The sequence below is a fragment of the Natator depressus genome, chromosome 4 (genome assembly GCF_965152275.1).
Source record: "Natator depressus isolate rNatDep1 chromosome 4, rNatDep2.hap1, whole genome shotgun sequence".
Classification (NCBI taxonomy): Eukaryota; Metazoa; Chordata; order Testudines; family Cheloniidae; genus Natator; species Natator depressus.
Genome location: NC_134237.1, coordinates 92,205,792 through 92,225,437, shown reverse-complemented (window position 1 = coordinate 92,225,437; position 19,646 = coordinate 92,205,792). Strand labels below are relative to the sequence as shown.

Here is a 19,646-nt window from a genome sequence, read left to right as displayed (position 1 = left end):
ATATCATTTCCACCACACCCTCCAGCATTTCTTTCTTATAAACTCCTACTATCAGCTATGTCTTATCTATATTAAGTTTCACCCAGCTAGCTTTTATCCAAATACCAGACCCTAGGAAAACAATCAGTCGTACTATGGAGTTCCAGTGAAAGAGACAGAGACGAGTGTCATCAGCATATTGAAGGCACTGCAAACCCAAACCATTTCCCCTGGTGACCTCTGACACAGACGAAAATAGGCAGGTGACAAAATAGAGCACTGTAGTACCCTGCTTAGAAAAGACCAAACTCTAGTCTCACTCTGAGCAGCTTTATCCAAAACATATAAAGGAAAGTCTGCAATGAGAAACACTAAACTCTACACCTGAGTAGACACAACCATTTTTCCCCAAGCGACCTATCACCTGGAAGAGCTCCATTTATTGGGACTTTCCAGAACGTAATGGTGAAGAAGCTATTCTTTGCCTCTATTGTAGCCAGGGCATAGGATTGAACTAATTCAGAATACAATTTCTGCTAATGGTAGTTTCTTTCATTCTTGCTCCATCTATCACAAGTCATTTGTGCACAACAGTGACTTATAAGGATGGAGCAAAGGGAGGGGAAACATGATGGAGAAAGCAGTCACTGAGGATGTGAAAACCTAAGGAGTAGGTCTATGAAAGGAATAATTTAATAATCTACGTTATTTGCATTCAAACTCCTTATTGAATTATATATAAAGTCTTAAGGGAAAATAGAACCCAATTACAGTGTACACATTGCAGTGTTGGCTTGTCCCCCTCCCTTCTAACTACTCCTTTCTTTAAAAACAGAGACAGGAATTCTTACCTTGAGGCAGCATTCTGGCGAAATTTTCTCTATAACCAGGGTAGACCAGTGTTTGCTGCTAGTTGTTGGACTCCATGGGTCATATAAGGGGACTTGTAAGTGCTGCTATTTATACCTTTGTACAGTACCACCTAGTGTTAGGAATGCAGTATTGCAAAGGCAGCACCACTGCAGCTTCCCATTTAAACTAATTGGCTAAAGTAAGGGGCTGAGATAAGCGACTATAAAGCTGGTTTCCAACACTAGACACATATTTTTGGGTGGGCTTTAGTCTAGTTTGAGAACTTGTTTTAGTCTTGGGAACTCATTGTAGTTTAAGAGTGTTTCCTGCAGCACCCCCAGGTTTTATGCAGGACCGCTGACTCCGTGCCCTGCTCCCCAGGTGCTGGCTCCACACATAAAACCTGGGGGTGCTTCCCGCACCCATGCCCTGCTCCTGGCCCTCTGCCCACACTCTGCTCTCCAGCTCCTCACCTGGGGCTCAGGTCCCAGCCGCCGGCTCCACTCCCCTGCCGCTGGCCCTATGCCCGGGCCCGCAACCTGGCCCCCAATTCTGGCCCCATGCCCAGCCCCACCCCCTGGGGCCCATTCCTGGGACCCCGCACCTGGCTCCATGGCCAGGACTCTTCTCTTGGCCCCACACGTGGGGTCCCGGCTGCTGGGCCCTGCCTGGGGTTCTGCTCCTGGCCCCATACCTGCCCCCAGCTCTGGCCTCGGCCCTCTTACCCCAGTACAGGTCCCCTCTCCCAAAGCCCTGCTCCTGGGGGGGGTGGGGTGCAAACAGGGCTAAGGCTTGCAGCACCCCCACTACTAAAAATGTTCTAGCGCCACTGGGTGGCTATTCTATATGATTGATTCTTTCAGAATTCTGTAATTTAAAATGTGGTTTTTTTGGGCTCTCGCATTAAAAGGCCTTAATTTTGATACTTACAGTGGCTTCCTGGTTACATTTGACCTTACCTCTCTTTACTATATTTACAGATCTGTGATCCACGCTTCCGGCACTACAATCACAATATGACCATATGTTTAGGAGCCCCTGTACCAATAATTCATGAAACGAATAATAATAATATCCTACCAAACTATTAACAGAGTGGTCCAGGGCCTGAACAGGAAACCTTGTCAGAGTAGGTTTCAGAGTAGCAGCCGTGTTAGTCTGTATCCAAAAAAAGAACAGGAGTACTTGTGGCAGTTTAGAGACCAACAAATTTATTTGAGCGTAAGCTTTCGTGGGCTACAGCCTACTTCATCGGATGCATAGAATGGAACATATAGTAAGAAGATATATATACACATACAGAGAACATGAAAAGGTGGAAGTAGCCATACCAACTGTAAGAGGCTAATTAATTAAGATGATCGATTATCAGCAGGAGAAAAAAAACTTTTGTAGTGATAATCAAGATGGCCCATTTAGACAGTTGACAAGAAAGTGTGGGGATACAATGGGCCATTTTGATTATCACTACAAAAGGTTTTTTTCTCTTGCTGGTAATCGATCTTAATTAATTAGCCTCTTACAGTTGGTATGGCTACTTCCACCTTTTCATGTTCTCTGTATGTGTATATATATATATCTTCTTACTATATGTTCCATTCTATGCATCCAATGAAGTGGGCTGTAGCCCACGAAAGCTTACGCTCAAATAAATTTGTTGGTCTCTAAACTGCCACAAGTACTCCTGTTCTTCTCAGAGTAGTTAGTTACTTAATCTCCAGAGGCAGAATAGAACAGGCAACTTAAATCTGACAATCCCCAACTACAGGTAAAGTTACCATGGGCTGTTCATGTGGTACTGAAGCCTAGACTGAACTTTAAGTCTTTTGCTTACTTCTTATGACATGTCACTTTTTATTTTATAACTCTTTTTGTACTTCTTAAATTTTTAAGTTACGATAACCTGCTACCTCGGGCAGAACTGGTGCCAGTCTCACAATCATCCCCTTTTGGCCTTGTCTATCTACCGTTATTTTCTTATTTTGGTAAAACTCCCAGTTGCCCTTGAACATCATGTCCGTGTTAATAGGAAGTGTTGGTCGCTCCACTGCAGCACTTACACCTAATTTCTCCAGAAAAGGTTCCTTCCCCATAATTTCTATAAACTCATCACAGTGTTATTTATTTATTTACAGGATTTTTTTCATAGTTGTAAAGACATGTATAAAGAGCATTAGCAATCATTTTAAATAAGACATTATAATGAGAGCTGCTTTTTTGTAGATTCTCTAATTAAGCAAGATCAGCAGAGGGACAGAATCTCCTTTTTCATAATCTAAGAAAATCTCATTTGTCTAACTTTGATCTAGCAGACAAAATAATGTGTTGGTTGATTTTTAGACTAACAGCTATATTGGAAGGTAGTGCTAACAAATGGTGGCTTTGCAAAGTAGAAGTGATAAACCATTGTTATTGTGACTATTTGCTGAGAAAAGGCCTGAAGGAGAGTTTGGTGTATGCAAAGAATGCAGGATTGAATCCGTACAGAGTCAGAGTCCATACAGAGTCTTAGCTGTTCTGCTTGATTCACTGTTTACACTGCAATGTAAGCCCAGGGTTCGAACTCAGGCTCAAGGCTAACCCCCTTCCATCTACACACAAATAGTGCTAACCCAGAGCTCAGACCCAGGGTCCCAAGACCCCATGGTGCTGCAGAGTCTGAACCTGAGTCAAGCTGGAACCCAGGGTTGAAACCCTATTGCTTTGTAGTGTTGAGACAGCCCCACACGACTCATGCTCTGAGGGTACGTCTACAGAAGGATAAAAGACCTGCAGCATGGCCGTGGCTGGCCCAAATCAGATGACTCGGGCTCGTGGGGCTTGGGCTGCAGAGCTAAAAATCATTAGACGTTCAGGCTCAGCCCAAAGCCTGAGCTTTGGAACCCTGCAAGGGTGGAGGCTCCCAAAACTCCGATTTTTCAGCCCTGAAGTCTGAGACCTGTGAGCTTGAGTCAGCTGACCCAGGCCAGTCATGGGTTTTTTATCCCTGTGTAGGCATACCCTGGGAGCCACCAAAACAATTTCAGAATTCCATGGGTTGGTTTTGTGTGTCTTCTGGACAGTCATGTTTTCCCCAAACAGCCTGGCCCCTCCCCCTATCCGACCCCTCCCACTTCCCACCCCCTGACTGCCCCCCTCAGAACCTCTGACCCTTCCAACCCCCCTGCTCCTTGTCCCCTGACCGCCCCCTCCCAGGATCCCCTGCCCCTATCCAACCCCCGCCCCGTCCCGCTCCCTGTCCCCTGACTCCTATCCACAACCCAGCCCTGACAGGCCCCCCAGGACTCCCATGCCTTTCCAACCCCTCATTCCCCGTCCCCTGACCGCCCCCCCAGAACCTCCGCCCCATCCAACCACCCCCTGACAGGCCCCCCAGGACTCCCACACCTATCCAACCCCCCCCTGCTCCCTGACTGCCCCCTGGGACTCCCCAGCCCCCTTACCATGCCACTCAGAGCAGCATGTCTGGCAGCCACGCCACCCTGCAGGAGCCAGACACTACTGCTGCGCTGCCCTGCAGAATTGCGCAGCCCTGCCGCCCAGAGCGCTGCCCGCACGGTGGCGTAGCTGCGGGGGAGGGCTAGCCTCCCCGGCGGGGAGCTCAAGGGCCAGGCAGGACAGTCCCGCGGGCTGTAGTTTGCCCACCTCTGCTCTAAAGCAACTAAGAGATTTCAAGTGCCTCAATTTTTGAGTGCCAAAAACTTCCAAAAAAGCAGGCCCCTCTACTGTGGATCAAATTGGGCAACTAAAATCACTAAGCACTTTTGAAAATTTAGACCACAGCATCCAAAACCCGAAGAGCCCAAAGACACACAAACCACGCTGTTAGTTTGTCCACAGTACTAACTTTCTCTGGCACTCTGGCTTGAGGAGCTCACAACCTCAAGGAGTTGCTGTTGACGCTACTGTCTCTAACTATTAAACCAGTGATATTCAAACGGAGGCTCACGAGGTGCAAGTGGCTCTTTAATGTGTCTCCTGCAGCTCTTTGCAGCACATGATATAAAAACACTGTGTGATTTAATTATTAACGGATCAGGATGCTTTTACTATGTTATTAGCCAATTGTAGTTGATAAAATAATACTTGGTCAGTCATTTTGCTGTGAGAATAATATATATAAATTAAGTATTTCCCATGTCATACTGTTTAAATCTGAATATACAGTACTACAGTAAATGAAACAAAGAAGTCACACTACTGTGGCTCTTTAGGGTAATACTGATCGATAATTTGGCTCCTGAACCACTGAGGTCTGAGTATCACTGTAAAAGACTGTAGTTACTAAATTGGATAAACGTGACTGCATATTTTAGGTAAATACATTTCTCCAGCCAAGTTACAAAACTTGTCTACAACCAATTAATATAAAAATAAACTTTGCCTACAATGACTAAATGCCTGACACAGAAATGAAATGCTAAAGATATATTTTGGGGTTCTCTCTTCTCTTGTTAACCAGTCAATACCCCTTCCTTGGTCCCTTTACGATACACATATTCAGCTGGATGCTGGTCCATGACTAGGGCTCCTAAGTAGTACAAATAATATACAGTACTACTCGTCCAGTATACAGTACAGACATGGAGGACTTCAGGGTTTAGAGGGATTTTACCCCATGATGGGTACTCTACATGGGAAATACTATCCTGAATATTTCTTCCATAACTTCCCAACAATCTTGGGGAGTCAATTCTGCACGCTAGTGATCAAAAGGTGGCAGCCCTGAGGGCTACTTCCATGCTAGCCTAAACCAGTAGAATTTATATTCACAAAATCAATAATGGATTGTGTTAACCTGATAAGCAACCCTATTCACTCATTTCAACAATAGAAAGACAAAAACAAGGCTAAAAAAGCAACAATAGCCTGAATATCTTTGAGCAAGCAACAAAATTGCTATATTTCAATCAGAAAAATCAGTGCATCTCTCTGCATCTAAAACAAATTGCTTGAAGTTATATGTAGCTATTCTATGTGATATATGAAGGTTGTTTTTCTCTAGTTCACTCCTACCGGAGATCCCATTACAATTAAACAGTAAAATAAGAGCTCATTTGCAATTATCATTTCTGAAATGTTGTTATGTAGTACTCTGACCATAATATTAAATACTGGTGGTTCATCACTTTTTCATTAGCTTGCCATACGCAAAATACAAAGTATTTACACATTCAATTACAAATACTATTCACTGTGGAAAGAGAAAACTAAAATCCTATTTAAGGCAGAAAAACAGAAAATAATGAATATGAATTTGCATTTCAGTAATTAAGGTAACGTAAAGTGAATTCCTTCATATTGCTGACTTAAAAGACACCTATATTTTATGATGCCAGGGCTAATGTTTCCTTAGAGGGCCAGCTTCTTAAGCAATGCAAGTTGGCAAAGCTCCATTAAACTCTAACAATGGAGCTACAATCGATTTATGCCAGGTGAGGATCTGGTCTACAGAATGTTGTAGTGGCTGGCTGTTTTCTCTTGGAGATGTAAATCTGAACTCAGGTCTTGCTCCCACACAAGTCAATGGGAACCTCACCAGTGAAATTAATGATAGTCTTGGGTCTTGTACCTCACAAATCACTATTATCTGGGTATGAGAGCAGGATCCTGCCCTTTACATCACTTCCGCATCCTCCTGCTGAAAGAGAGTCACAAGAATTTATTTGTTAAAGGCAGATAACATGGCTTACTACAGTTCACTGCAAGTAAAATGAATGCATAAGTATGTTTTTTTATTCTATTTAAATACAACTAAATGTGTTTCGATAGTAGACAAGCATGTAATAATTTGAATCAGACAGATTTCTGGTGTCAATAAATTCTCTGCAGAAATTCTGCATGTAGTCTAAATCCTACCCCCAACCTCTGCAGGTGTGTAACACCCTCCCTGCAGAAAAATGGCTATATTGGGCTGGGAGCACTATTCTGACAGCCTGTGTACAGCATATACACTCTTAGACACACTTCGGAAATAGCTGGCCTACTGTTCTGCAAAGCCATCACTTGATTATATATATATATATATATATATATATTTTTTTTTTTGAGTCACACATGTCAGTTGAAAGCCATGTGTTTCTTATTCAGAACTTTGACACTGGTCCAGTTTTCAGAGCAGATTCAAGACAATTACGTGAAACCCACAAGACACAAATCGGCAGGTTCTGAATGTTTAAAGATTTTTAAATTTTCAAAAGCCATTATCCATGTAAAGCATCAACTGTTTATTACTCTGCTATTCACAAGTATCAAATATTTATGTTCCAGGACACGGGTGTGCTTAACCTTCCCAGGAAAGCAACTCATATTACACTGTTATGTAATAAGTTACTGTGGAGGCAAGATGTCTTATTCTGAACAAAAACAAGCTTACGTACATCTGCAAAATCTCTTCTCCAAAGTCAAACACGGCACTCAAATTTTTCATAAATGCTACTGTAGTCTTTCATAGGCCTATACAACTTTCAACATTTTCTACAAGGCAATTGTGTTTCGGGTCTAGTGGACTGCATGGTCTCTTTTTCCACTTAGTTTGTAATAAATCTTCTGGTCCACATCAGTGTTGTTTACTTAACTCAGTACTTTAATAGCATCATTACTCTCCCACTTTATAGAGTATATCTCCATTCTCTTTGCAGTCTCTTGTGGAACCATCACCGACAGATGTCACTGACAGTCAGAATCTCGTCATTTCAGCTGCAAAACAACCTTCAGAAAGAAATTGAAAGAAGAAAGAGATTCAGCTACAATCAGGGCCAGAGTCATAGGCTCAAGAAGCCTGGACAATACCTTACAAACAGTCTTTGCAAATATACCTGCAGGTTTCTGCTTCACACGGCAGGCATGGGACACCATTCACAGAGTGAGTCCCTCCTCTCAATACGTACAATCAAGCATGAGAAAACTTTACCTTACTTTCCCCTGCAACAATGAGGAGAGCGCAGAGCAAGCTGGAGTCTGCTGAAGCCTGGGCTAACGGAGCCCTGGCTGGGTAGCCCAGAATCTTGATGAGCAACTGCTCCTTTGGCTTCATTTGCAGGAAACTAAGGGGTACCCAGAGGCCTCAAAGTGTTCCTGTGATCAGCTCTGAGAAGGCCCAAACAGGAACTGCTGCCAACTGCCTAGGAGAACGCTCTGCCAAGAAGGAGCAGTTCCTGTAGGTAGCCACAGAGCTACCCCTAAAAGCAAGAGAAGGTTTTTGGCCACAGCAGGGCATATATGGAAATGTCTGCTGCACCTGGGATGAAGATGACCAGCCCAATGAGTAGCTGTCAGGTTGCCTGGTGGCCCAGTCCTGGCCCTACTACACTGATGTGCTCGTACTACTTTGAACTATGTATGACCATTTTTTTTAAAAAAACAGCACTATTACTGTCATACTTCTTCCTCATTTAGCATTTGTTATTAAAAGCACTAAGAATTACAAGCCAGGATTTCCCAGTTGCCAAGCACTCTTGAAGAAGCATTAGAAGTGTTGGCCTGCATATTGCAGCCACGACACTAAGATATTATGGATAGATAACAGCAATTAGTTTGTCAGCTAAGTTTAAAAAAAAAACAAAAAAACTTGACCTAAGAGATAAATAGCCAACTTCTAACTGGACAATTACTTTATTCCATCATTTCTCCACTCATTCTACTGGGAGACAGAAGTTTGTAAACTGTCATTATTCCACTCCCAGGAATTAATTTGCAAACTAGACACTATTAAATTAGGCTTTAATAAAGACTGGCAGTGGATGGGTCATTACACAAAGTAAAACTACTTCCCCATGCTTACTCCTCCCCTCCCCCTCCCACCCCGTTACTCTCACCTTCCTGTCAACTGTTGGAAATGGGCCATCCTGATTATCACTACAAAAGGTTTTTTTCTCCTGCTGATAATAGCTCACCTGAATTGATCACGCTCGTTATAGTGTGTATGGCAACACCCATTTTTTCATGTTCTGTGTATGTGCGCGCACGTGCATACCTCTTCCAACTGTATTTTCCACTGCATGCATCCAATGAAGTGGGTTTTAGCCTACGAAAGCTTATGCACAAATACATATGAGGTTCAATAAGGATAAGTGCAGGGTCCTACACTTAGGATGGAAGAATCCAATGCACCGCTACAGACTAGGGACCGAATGGCTAGGCAGCAGTTCTGCGGAAAAGGACCTAGGGGTTACAGTGGACAAGAAGCTGGATATGAGTCAGCAGTGTGCCCTTGTTGCCAAGAAGGCCAATGGCATTTTGGGATGTATAAGTAGGGGCATAGCGAGCAGATCGAGGGACGTGATCGTTCCCCTCTATTCAACATTGGTGAGGCCTCATCTGGAGTACTGTGTCCAGTTTTGGGCCCCACACTACAAGAAGGATGTGGATAAATTGGAGAGAGTCCAGCGAAGGGCAACAAAAATGATTAGGGGTCTAGAGCACATGACTTATGAGGAGAGGCTGAGGGAGCTGGGATTGTTTAGTCTGCAGAAGAGAAGAATGAGGGGGGATTTGATAGCTGCTTTCAACTACCTGAAAGGGGGTTCCAAAGAGGATGGCTCTAGACTGTTCTCAATGGTAGCAGATGACAGAACGAGGAGTAATGGTCTCAAGTTGCAATGGGGGAGGTTTAGATTGGATATTAGGAAAAACTTTTTCACTAAGAGGGTGGTGAAACACTGGAATGCGTTACCTAGGGAGGTGGTAGAATCTCCTTCCTTAGAGGTTTTTAAGGTCAGGCTTGACAAAGCCCTGGCTGGGATGATTTAACTGGGAATTGGTCCTGCTTCGAGCAGGGGGTTGGACTAGATGACCTTCTGGGGTCCCTTCCAACCCTGATATTCTATGATTCTATGATTTGTTAGTCTCTAAGGTGCCACAAGTACTCCTCGTTCTTTTTGCTGATACAGACTAACATGGCTACCACTCTGAAACCTGTCATTATCAGTAAATCAACAGATATTTAAAGCACGTATGTCATTCATCAACAGTGCTAACAAACCACTGTACCTTATAAAGTGCCTTGAATAAATGCTGCAATTTGGTTGCATCCGATGAAGTGAGCTGTAGCTCACGAAAGCTTATGCTCAAATAAATTGGTTAGTCTCTAAGGTGCCACAAGTACTCCTTTTCAATTTGGTTGAGGATGCCTCCAATTCATGTGATTACCATCAAATATACAAGTCAGACAATACTGCGTCCTTCCCTATCACCACACCACTCCAAACATGTTTAAGTTACTTTCTTCTGCATATTTTCTGCTCTTTCCATTGTCCAATTTGGAACTATTCCAGGGATTTAGTTTCCATTAAAATTAAATTTTTCAATGTCAGATATACTTGCATTCTCAGTGTACAATTCCCTTTCTATCTGTTCTATTAGCCCACAGGAAATAAAGGATTGCTTGATCTAGATAAACCCATATAATGTGTCAAAGAGTCCATTTCCAGCCACTGATGCTTTGTGGGGTTCAGGAGGAAATTCTGTCTTCAAATCATTCTGTACGTGGCTCTTAGCTAAAATGCTGTTCTTTTCATATTCTCTTCTGCTCCCTATAACTTTCAAGGCATTTTGATCCTGATCTTAGTTGTCTATTGTGCTTGCTGCATTCCTGCCTCTGTAGAAGAAATGGGAACCTTTGAAATGGAACTTGTTCTAGTGTACAGCATCAAGAACATTTTGTTGTTAGGTAGCAATATCCAGGGCTCAGTCTTGCTATACAGAACCAGACAGGCTAACCATGGTAACCAAACACTATGAAACAAAACAATATAAGAGGGGCATGCCAAATTTTGGGCCCAGGCCAAAGAACTCCAACCGGGGGTAGAGCAGCAGAGGAAGAAAGTTTGATAAAAATCAACTAGTGTTAATGACAAAAAAATATTTTAACTGTTCATTAGAGGAAGAGATTTTTTTTTATAAAACTGTGGAAGAGATAAACTAAGACTGCTAAAGACAAACATAAACAGACTTAAATACAATAATAAACTCCACAGAAGCATGTTCCACTACCAAGTCACTTCCTATAAGGTGCTATAAGAACAGGAATACTGTAAAGTAAAAATGATTGTAGTACTTAGGACCTAATTAAGAAAGGATGTAATAAAAAGCCAGTAACAAATACCTTATTAGCTGCTTCCAGAGCATTTATTAGGTTCTGCAGTTCTTCCTTATTCATTTCTACAGAGACTGGCTTAATTTCACCATTTTCTTTCACATCCAGATCAAGATTGAGAAGTGGCATTTGCAGCATGGAGATCTTATCACTGGAGAGAGCAAGCTGTATATGATGAATTAAAAGTCATTTAAAGTAGAGACATTAAATGTTATATCTCCACCATACCACCACATCTACACTTTATCTTGAAACGTCACTGTCAGGATTAATGTTAAGTATTTTCCTTCTTGTTAATTATACCCATCCTCTTTGAAGCCTGAAACTTTCATTCTGTTTCTTTAGCAACAACCGTTTTCCCCTCCATTGCACAATAGTTTGTTAATGCAAAATTGTTCAAAGATGACAGGATAATGGCATTTTTTGTTATAAGTAGCAGTACTGAACCATGTGTTTTGAAATCATTCCTCAAAACTTGGCTTGCATGAATTTTGCAATCAGATTTTAAAGCAGATTACATTTTGGGCCTGCCGACACTTAAACAGTGACACTGTAAAGCTTCTTGCTTATTTAGTTTTTCATATAATCCAGCATGCAAGTTATACAATGGAATGGAATTGAAATATGCATCCAACAAGGGCCAGGATTAGATAAAAAGGGCAAATCTGCTGAGAGAGCAAGCCATGAAAGGATAAAAAGGTAAAAGAGATGACAGTAGGGGTGACTGAACAGTATTTACAACTTATTCACCAAGTACCAGAGTAATAGTATCAGAAAAGAATGGGGGGATATGATAAAGGTCTGTAAAATCATGACTGATGTGGAGAAAGTAAATAAGGAACTGTTATTTACTCCATCTCATGACACAAGAACTCGAAATGAAATTACAGTAAAAACTGTAAAAAGAAAAGGAGTACTTGTGGCACCTTAGAGACTAACCAATTTATTTGAGCATAAGCTTTCGTGAGCTACAGCTCACTTCATTGGATGCATCCGATGAAGTGAGCTGTAGCTCACGAAAGCTTATGCTCAAATAAATTGGTTAGTCTCTAAGGTGCCACAAGTACTCCTTTTCTTTTTGAGAATACAGACTAACACGGCTGTTACTCTGAAACCAGTAAAAACTGTGTTATCCGGCACTTTACCACCCAGAAAGTTCTAGAAACCGGCATTTGTGATATCCATTAAAAGTCCAGTTTGCGCGGGGCTGGCAGGCTCCCCTCCTGGCTCTCCAGAAGAGGTGACATGTCCCTGTTGCTCCTAGGCGGAGGAACAGCCATGGGGGCTCTGTGTGATGCCTCCGCCCTGCCCTGAGTGCTGGCTCCGCAGCTCCCATTGGTCGGGAACTGCGGCCAATAGGAGCTGAGGCAGCAGTGCCTGCGTGTGGAGGCAGCGTGCAGAGCCACTGGCCACGCTTCTGCCTAGGAGCAGCAGAGACATGTTGCCGCTTGCGGGGAAATGCCCAAGGTAAGCACCGCCTGGATCTGGCACCGTGAAACTTCCCCCGCACCCCAACCCCTGCCCCGAGCCCCCTCCCGCACCCAAACTCCCTCCCAGAGTCTGCACCCCAACCCCACCACAACCCCCAGCCCTAAGCCTCCTCCCGCATCCAAACTGCCTCTGTCCATTGGTTAGTATACCTGTTAGTTAACCAGAATTTTTTTACTTACGAGCACCCCCCCATTTTCCCAACATGCCAAATAACAAAGCTTTTACTGTAACAGGCAGCAGGTTTAAAACAAACAAAAGGAAGTATTTCATCACATAACACAGTTAACCTGTGGAACTCTTTGCCAGAGAATATTGTGAAGGCCAGGACTATAACGGTTAAAAAAAGAACTAGATAAGTTCATGGAGGATAAGTCCATCAATGGCTATTAGCCAGGATGGGCAGGGATGCAAAACTATGCTCTGAAGAGTCCTGTTTGCCAGAAGCTGGGAGTGGACAACAGGGGATGGATCACTCAACGATTACCTGTTCTGTTCATACCCTCTGAAGCACCTGGCACTGGCCACTGTCAGAAGACAAGATACTGCGCTAGATGGACCTCTGGTCTGACTCAGTATAGCCATTCTTACATTCTTAAGTGGTTTTTTGCACTTTCCAGCCAACTCTGCAGCTGATCAAATACTATTTAACAAATACAGAATTTTTCAAATACTGGTAAAATTGGTCAAATGGCATGTCAATGTTTTTCTACTATTTAAATCAGCCTCAGTAAAAGTTATTTTTTTTAAAATGTAATAGAAAGTTTATTGACAATTTTGCAACTAAATACAGTACACAACTCTATTCCTTTAAATTGCAGGGGTGTGAAGCGGTGCAGGTATTCTTCACATTGGCTAGCAAACACTGAATACATTTTTCCAGTCACTTGGCAGTATTATCATATACCAGATACAGAGAGCCTGTGACTTGATTTTGGTCCTGTACAATTATGGGAAGGCAGCTGGTCCTATATAACTATTACAGCAGCATTTCCCCAAAGGAGAGTTTCTGATTTTAATAAATTGCACAGGTGACTAATGGGAATAAAGGATAAAGCGAAATGTGAGCCACAGAGGAAGAAATAGACAGCTGTAAATTAGTTCAGATGTTATATTAATTCAGAATTAATTCTTAGCCAGAAATTTAAAAAAAAACCCTCAATAGGAGAAAGTAACAAGAAACTGCAGGCAGCAACTGGATGTTTTTATAGGTCTGGTTTATAATCTTGACAACAGTAAATTCAGTCAGTGAGACAGATCAATACTTAGCAAGCAGCTCATCTGAAGCACAACATGATGTTATGCTATCAGCTCCTGCAAAATCTGGTCCAGTCAGAAACTGACTTGGAGTTCAAAATCATTTTTCAGCAAAAAATAACTACAGTGCTTGTTAGGACAAAAAGCTAGTCTGTTATTTAACAACTAACAAGGACAGATAAACATAAGCAATATTATCAGGATTATTTCTATAATGCACTTCTGGCAGATTAAAATGTTTATGCAAAAGAGCACTTCTACTATAGGCAGATTTTCTTCCAACTTTGGGCAGCACTGTTCTCATTAGTAAAATAAAACTAAATACAACTGATTTCAATCTATCCCTTAAACGTACATACATTTAGTTATGATCTAGAGGGTTGTTTTTTTCACATGAGTCAGGGAATTCCATCTAGTATTCATGTAGCTTTACTTTTTTATTTTATTCTAAGTACAGGTTTTCTTCTTCTATTCAGTCAAGTTTCCAAGTCAGGGCTCAAATTGTGACGGAGAGAAGTAAATCAAATGTGTGAGGAGAATCAAAAAATCTCAAAAAAACATCTAAGAGATGGCAATAATGCAGCACAGCAAAGGGGAGCTTATTTTCATGAGCTGTATGCCTTCCCAGCAATTCTTCTGCTCTGGTTTTCTGGTATCCATACAAGTCTAACCTTACCTCTGAATCAGGCAGCCTATCAGAGGCTGTGTCTGTAGCCTTCTAGGCTCTGGACAGTAAGAGACACAGATACAGTCTCACCTTTAACTGCCAGTCAAAATCCTGTAGCTGGGCAGAGGAGATTGCACTTATGCTTTCCACCAGTGCATGCCTGATTTCTTCCTTTCTGCCTTTCAAGCATTTTGTGATTGCTTCTTGATGGCTTGAGCTCAATTCATTCAACTGCTGAACAGCCTGAAAATATCAGTAAAAAGAGAGTTTTAATTATGAAGCAGAAAAGGTTAGATTTACAATAGAATATAGCTGTACTGGATAAGAAGCCAAAACGATAACTGCTACCTGGAGTTATTCAGTTTATGCCCTTGCCTCTCCCAAAAGGTCACAATGGCAGACAGTGGAGATAAGCAACCACCAAAGCACCCTCAGATATAGTGAATAAAAATTTCACTGTAAAACCTTGTTTATATGCTAGGGAAATTTGTGAAATGTTTGCTCACTGTTGTTAACAACGATTCAGCTGAATACACTTGAGGCTTGAAAAATTCAAGGAAGCTTCCCTTTCAATGCCCCTTTCCCACTGATTTCCCCGATGTGTGTCTCCTATGGTGCATAAGCAAACATGACTCCATTAAGTTTATCTCCATAACTAAATTAAATACAATATCACTCATGTATAAACATTGACTGGAGAACGGTCTCTCAAAGGGATACTGTTAACCTGTTTAGATTCCTTTCTTAAAAGAAAAGTTCCAATTAGAATCCGCTGAGGCGCCCTTTAAAAAATAAAATAAAAGGTAACTCTCCCAGAGCTAGTTTGAAAGGACACACTGGTATTGACTGTTTATCTGTCACTCAGCTGCCCACATACACTCTGGAGCTAGCATTCTGGCTGCTTCTTCCCTGCTATCCATAAAATGAAATAAATACATTCCTAACTGTAGTTAGGAGCACCTACAAGTTTTCCTTAAAATTAGACACACTGGATCTTCCACAATATCAATACCACATCTCATCTCTGCTCATCCTCCCAATAGAATAACTTGCTGACATCCTGAATGACTTATCTCCCGGATAGAGAATGAGGGAAGAGAGGAAATGGGGACATACATACAGCCCAGGCATGAAGGGAGGGGGGAATGGATCACACAGAAAACCTGGAAGAGGGAGGAAGGAAATTGGGGAAACCTGGTTGGGGGGAGGGAGCAGACAGAGCCACTAGGATGGTAGAGGAAGGTGGGAATGCGGGGGGAGCAGCCAGAGCCCCTGGCACAGGTGGAAGGGGAGGAGAGTTTGCAGAGTCCCTGCTATGGGAGTCCCTGCTATAGGGGTATGGGGGGGAAGGGGACACAGAATCCCTGGTATGAGGGCACACACAGCCCCTGCCATGAGTGGGAAGAATGGGTGGCCCCAGAATGGAAGAAGGGAGGCACACATAGCCCTGGCCAGGGAAAAGGAATATGCAAAGACCCTTGGCGGGGGGCGGGGAGAAGAGGACTGTAGACCCTAATGCGGGGGAAGAACACCAAGCTTCTAGCATGTGGGAAGAAGGCAGGAGTGGGGAAGGACACATAGCCCATGGCATGGGAGGAGGAGGAATGGACCCCACAGAACCCTGAAAGGCATATTAGAGACCTGAGATTGAGGGCACACACAGAGCCCCTGCCACGTAGAGGGAATAATGGGGGAACTTGGAATGGGGCATACAGACAGGGACGGTGGGTGGGTGGGGAAATCTGGCATAGGAGAAGGGATTGTGAAGAAAGTCCCTGCTATTGAGGGGAAGTGAGACTGGGGTGCACATAGAACTGCTGGTATGTGGGGAGAATGGAGGACCCTGGTAGGGTAGGAAGGAAATAGAGGTCACACAGAACCTGGAACAGAGAGAAAATGGGGGGTGCTGCACAGAATCCCTGAAATAAAGGGGGAATCAGAGGGGGCAGACAGGGAGCTGCTTAAAGTGATCAAGATTTGGTCTATTTTATTACTATCCAAGTCCTATATTTAACATATGAACCCCACTTAAAATATATAAATATTTCAGGATAGAATAGCAATAGTACTAGGCTTGATGGAAGAAAGTCAAATCTAATTGATGATAGTCTCACCTCTTCATCTGACAGATTTTTGCCAACTGTAGTTTTGAAGTATGTTGTTGTTTCTTCTAATACCGCCATCCATTCTGTCAAATTCCAAACACTGCCATAATCCTGATATCGACAATATGCACGGCCACATATGCCATCAACTACTTGGTGAAGGAACTGGGGGGGGAAAAGAAAAGCTTAAGGCTTTATAATGGCTCCATTATTACCCTACACAAGAAGCAAAGTTCAGCAGGCAATTCAGGTGTCACTTTTGCCTCAGAGGCTGGATGCTGAAGGAATGCCACCCTGGTATTGTGTAAAGGGATAATGTGCAGCTAGAGGTAGCATATTCTGGAAGAGCTGTTAAAAAAATTAAAAATAAAGAAATCCTGACTACATCACACAACACTTTTCACTGGCGGAGATATGTTTAATTCCTTTGCTTTGACCAGGTTCCACACAGGGTAACTACATCATGCCTCTTCATTGGGATAGTTCCCCCCCCACCCATCTTCTGTTATGCAGTATTGGTATGTGCTATTAAACTATCACTGAGTGTCACGTGAGTGAGGTACAATGATCTTTCTGAAGAACTTTGGAATCTTCAAAATTAAACGTGCAACACAAATACAAGATGTTAATAAGTGAGTATCCACTGCTATTCTAATTCCCCATTCCCCAAATCACCAGCCACTTGCATCCAGAAATGCTCCCCTAGTTTCTCTGTCCTCAAGGCCCAGTGCAGCACCTACTTTCTTTGTGGCTGGAAAGGACTGACTAGTACTTCATTTACAAAAAAAAAAAAATCAACCATCGTCAGAGCTGTTGTGACAGCAGCAGAGGATTCTGGGTTATTGTCAGCGAGGAAAGTCATAGCCCAAAACAAATTAAACACTGACAGTTGTGAGGATGACTGAAGAATATCTCAAGTGTTTTATTTGTACTGGTAGAAAACTATTAGATACATGATAAATAGGGCTGTCGATTAATCGCAGTTAACTCTCACGATTAACTCAAAAAAATTAATCGCAGTTTTAATTGCACTGTTAAACAAAAGAATATCAATTGAAATGTATTAAATATTTTGGATGTTTTTCTACATTTTCAAATATATTGATTTCAATTACAACACAGAATACAAAGTGTACAGTGCTCACTTTATATTATTTTTATTACAAATATTTCCATTGTAAAAATGATAAAAAATATTATTTTTCAATTCACCTCCAACAAGTACCGTAGTGCAATCTCTTTATCGTAAAAGCACAACTTACAAATGTCGATTTTTTTTCTTACATAACTGCACTCAAAAACAAAACAATGTAAAACTTTAGAGCCTACAAGTCCACTCAGTCCTGCTTCTTATTCAGCCAGTCGCTAAGACAAACAAGTTTGTTTGTATTTACGGGAGATAATGTTGCCCTCTTCTTATTTACAATGTCACATGAAAATGAGAACAGGAGTTTGCATGGCACTTTTGTAGCCAGCACTGCAAGGCATTTACATGCTAGATATGCTAAACATTCGTATGTCCCTTCATGCTTTAACCACCATTCCAAAGGACTTGCTTACATGCTGATGACGCTCGTTAAAAAAATCATGCATTAATTAAATTTGTAACTGAACTCCTTGGGGAAGAATTTTATGTCTCTTTCTCTGTATTTTACCTGCATTCTGCCATATATTTCATATTATAGTAGTCTCGGATGATGACCCAGCACATGTTGTTCGTTTTAAGAAAACTTTCACTGCAGATTTCACAAAACACAAAGAAGGTACCAATCTGAGATTTCTAAAAATAGCTACAGCACTCAACCCAAGGTTTAAGAATCAGAAATGCCTTCCAAAATCTGAGAGGGACGAGGTGTGGAGCATGCTTTCAGAAGTCTTGAAAGAACAACACTCCGATGCAGAAACTACAGAACCCAAACCACCAAAAAATAAAATCAACCTTCTACTGGTGACATCTGACTCAGATGATAAAAATGAACATGCATTGGTCTGCACTGCTTTGGATCGTTATCGAGCAGAATCCATCATCAGCATGGACGCACGTCCCATGGAATGGTGGTTGAAGTATGAAGGGACATATAAATCTTTAGCCCATCTGGCATGTAAATACCTTAAACCACGGCTACAACAGTGCCATGCAAACACCTTTTCTCACTTTCAGGTGACATTGTAAACAAGAAGCAGGCAGCATTATCTCCTGCTAATGTAAACAAACTTGTTTGTCTGAACAATTGGCTGAACAAGAAGTGGGCTTGTAGGCTCACTTTACATTGTTTTATTTTTGAATGCAATTTTTTTTACATAATTCTACATTTGTAAGTTCAACTTGCATGATAAAGAGATTGCACTAGAGTACTTGTATTAAGTGAATTGAAAAATACTATTTTATTTTTACAGTGCAAATATTTATAATAAAAATAAATATAAAGTGAGCACAGTACACTTTATATTCTGTGTTGTAACTGAAATCAATATATTTGAAAATGTGGAAAATATCCAAAAATATATAATCACAATTAATTTTTTTAATCGCACAATTAACTGTGATTCATTTTTTTAATTGCTTGACAGCCCTAATGATAAGCTAATAGGAGCTGACTGAAGAGAAGGGAACAACAGGAGAAAGATTTCCCCAGCTCATTTTATTAGGATTTGATGGATTAATGCAGCCTCACTCAAAATTACATTTAAAGACAAATGTAACCGATACCCTTCTCCTGACACTTAAAAGTATTTATCTCATTACTTCCAAGAAGTTAAGACCCAATCATCCCTTCAAGTTTAGTGAGCAGAGGGAATCCTGATCCATACAGAAACACGTCCACTAAAACTCCACAGGATGGTTGTCATTGATGGTTTATTCTATTTTTGGGGGGAAAGCAGATGGGGGGCGGGGAGCAAGGAAGCCTCCCAGCTGGGATGGGAAGGAGTCGTTGTCCTGAACATTCTTCCCTTCATAGACAGCAAGTATCTATGCCTAAATTACTAAAAATATTGACCACAGAAGTTTAGTCAGTAAATCCCAGAACCACCAGGTGTGCTGGGATTGCTTCCCTATGCGTATGGTGTGAATGCTGAGGGCGGGGGAGCGGGGACCCCAAGCCGGACGTGCACAGCTGTAGTGGCCCAGGGGTCACACGCAGGAGCGCGCACCCTAGATGTTACCGACATGCACCCGCCACACACCGGGGGAGCTGGTCTG

General features: G+C 42.1%; 1 protein-coding gene across 2 annotated transcripts in view; it reads right to left on the bottom strand.

Moving 5' to 3' along the window:
• Positions 1-19,646, bottom strand: part of COMMD8 (COMM domain containing 8) — a 43,838-nt gene that overhangs the window by 23,570 nt on the left and 622 nt on the right. Inside the window, exons 2-5 of one of the 2 annotated variants that reach the window (XM_074951466.1) lie at positions 16,454-16,609; positions 14,430-14,582; positions 10,937-11,092; positions 5,460-7,542 (exon numbers count right to left, since the gene is read on the bottom strand). In XM_074951466.1, the coding sequence (XP_074807567.1) occupies positions 7,522-7,542; positions 10,937-11,092; positions 14,430-14,582; positions 16,454-16,609 (486 nt within the window). In that variant the 3' untranslated portion in view covers positions 5,460-7,521. Of the gene's footprint in view, positions 1-5,459; positions 7,543-10,936; positions 11,093-14,429; positions 14,583-16,453; positions 16,610-19,646 lie in introns of those variants that run through there. The other variant, XM_074951465.1, reaches the window with a different exon arrangement.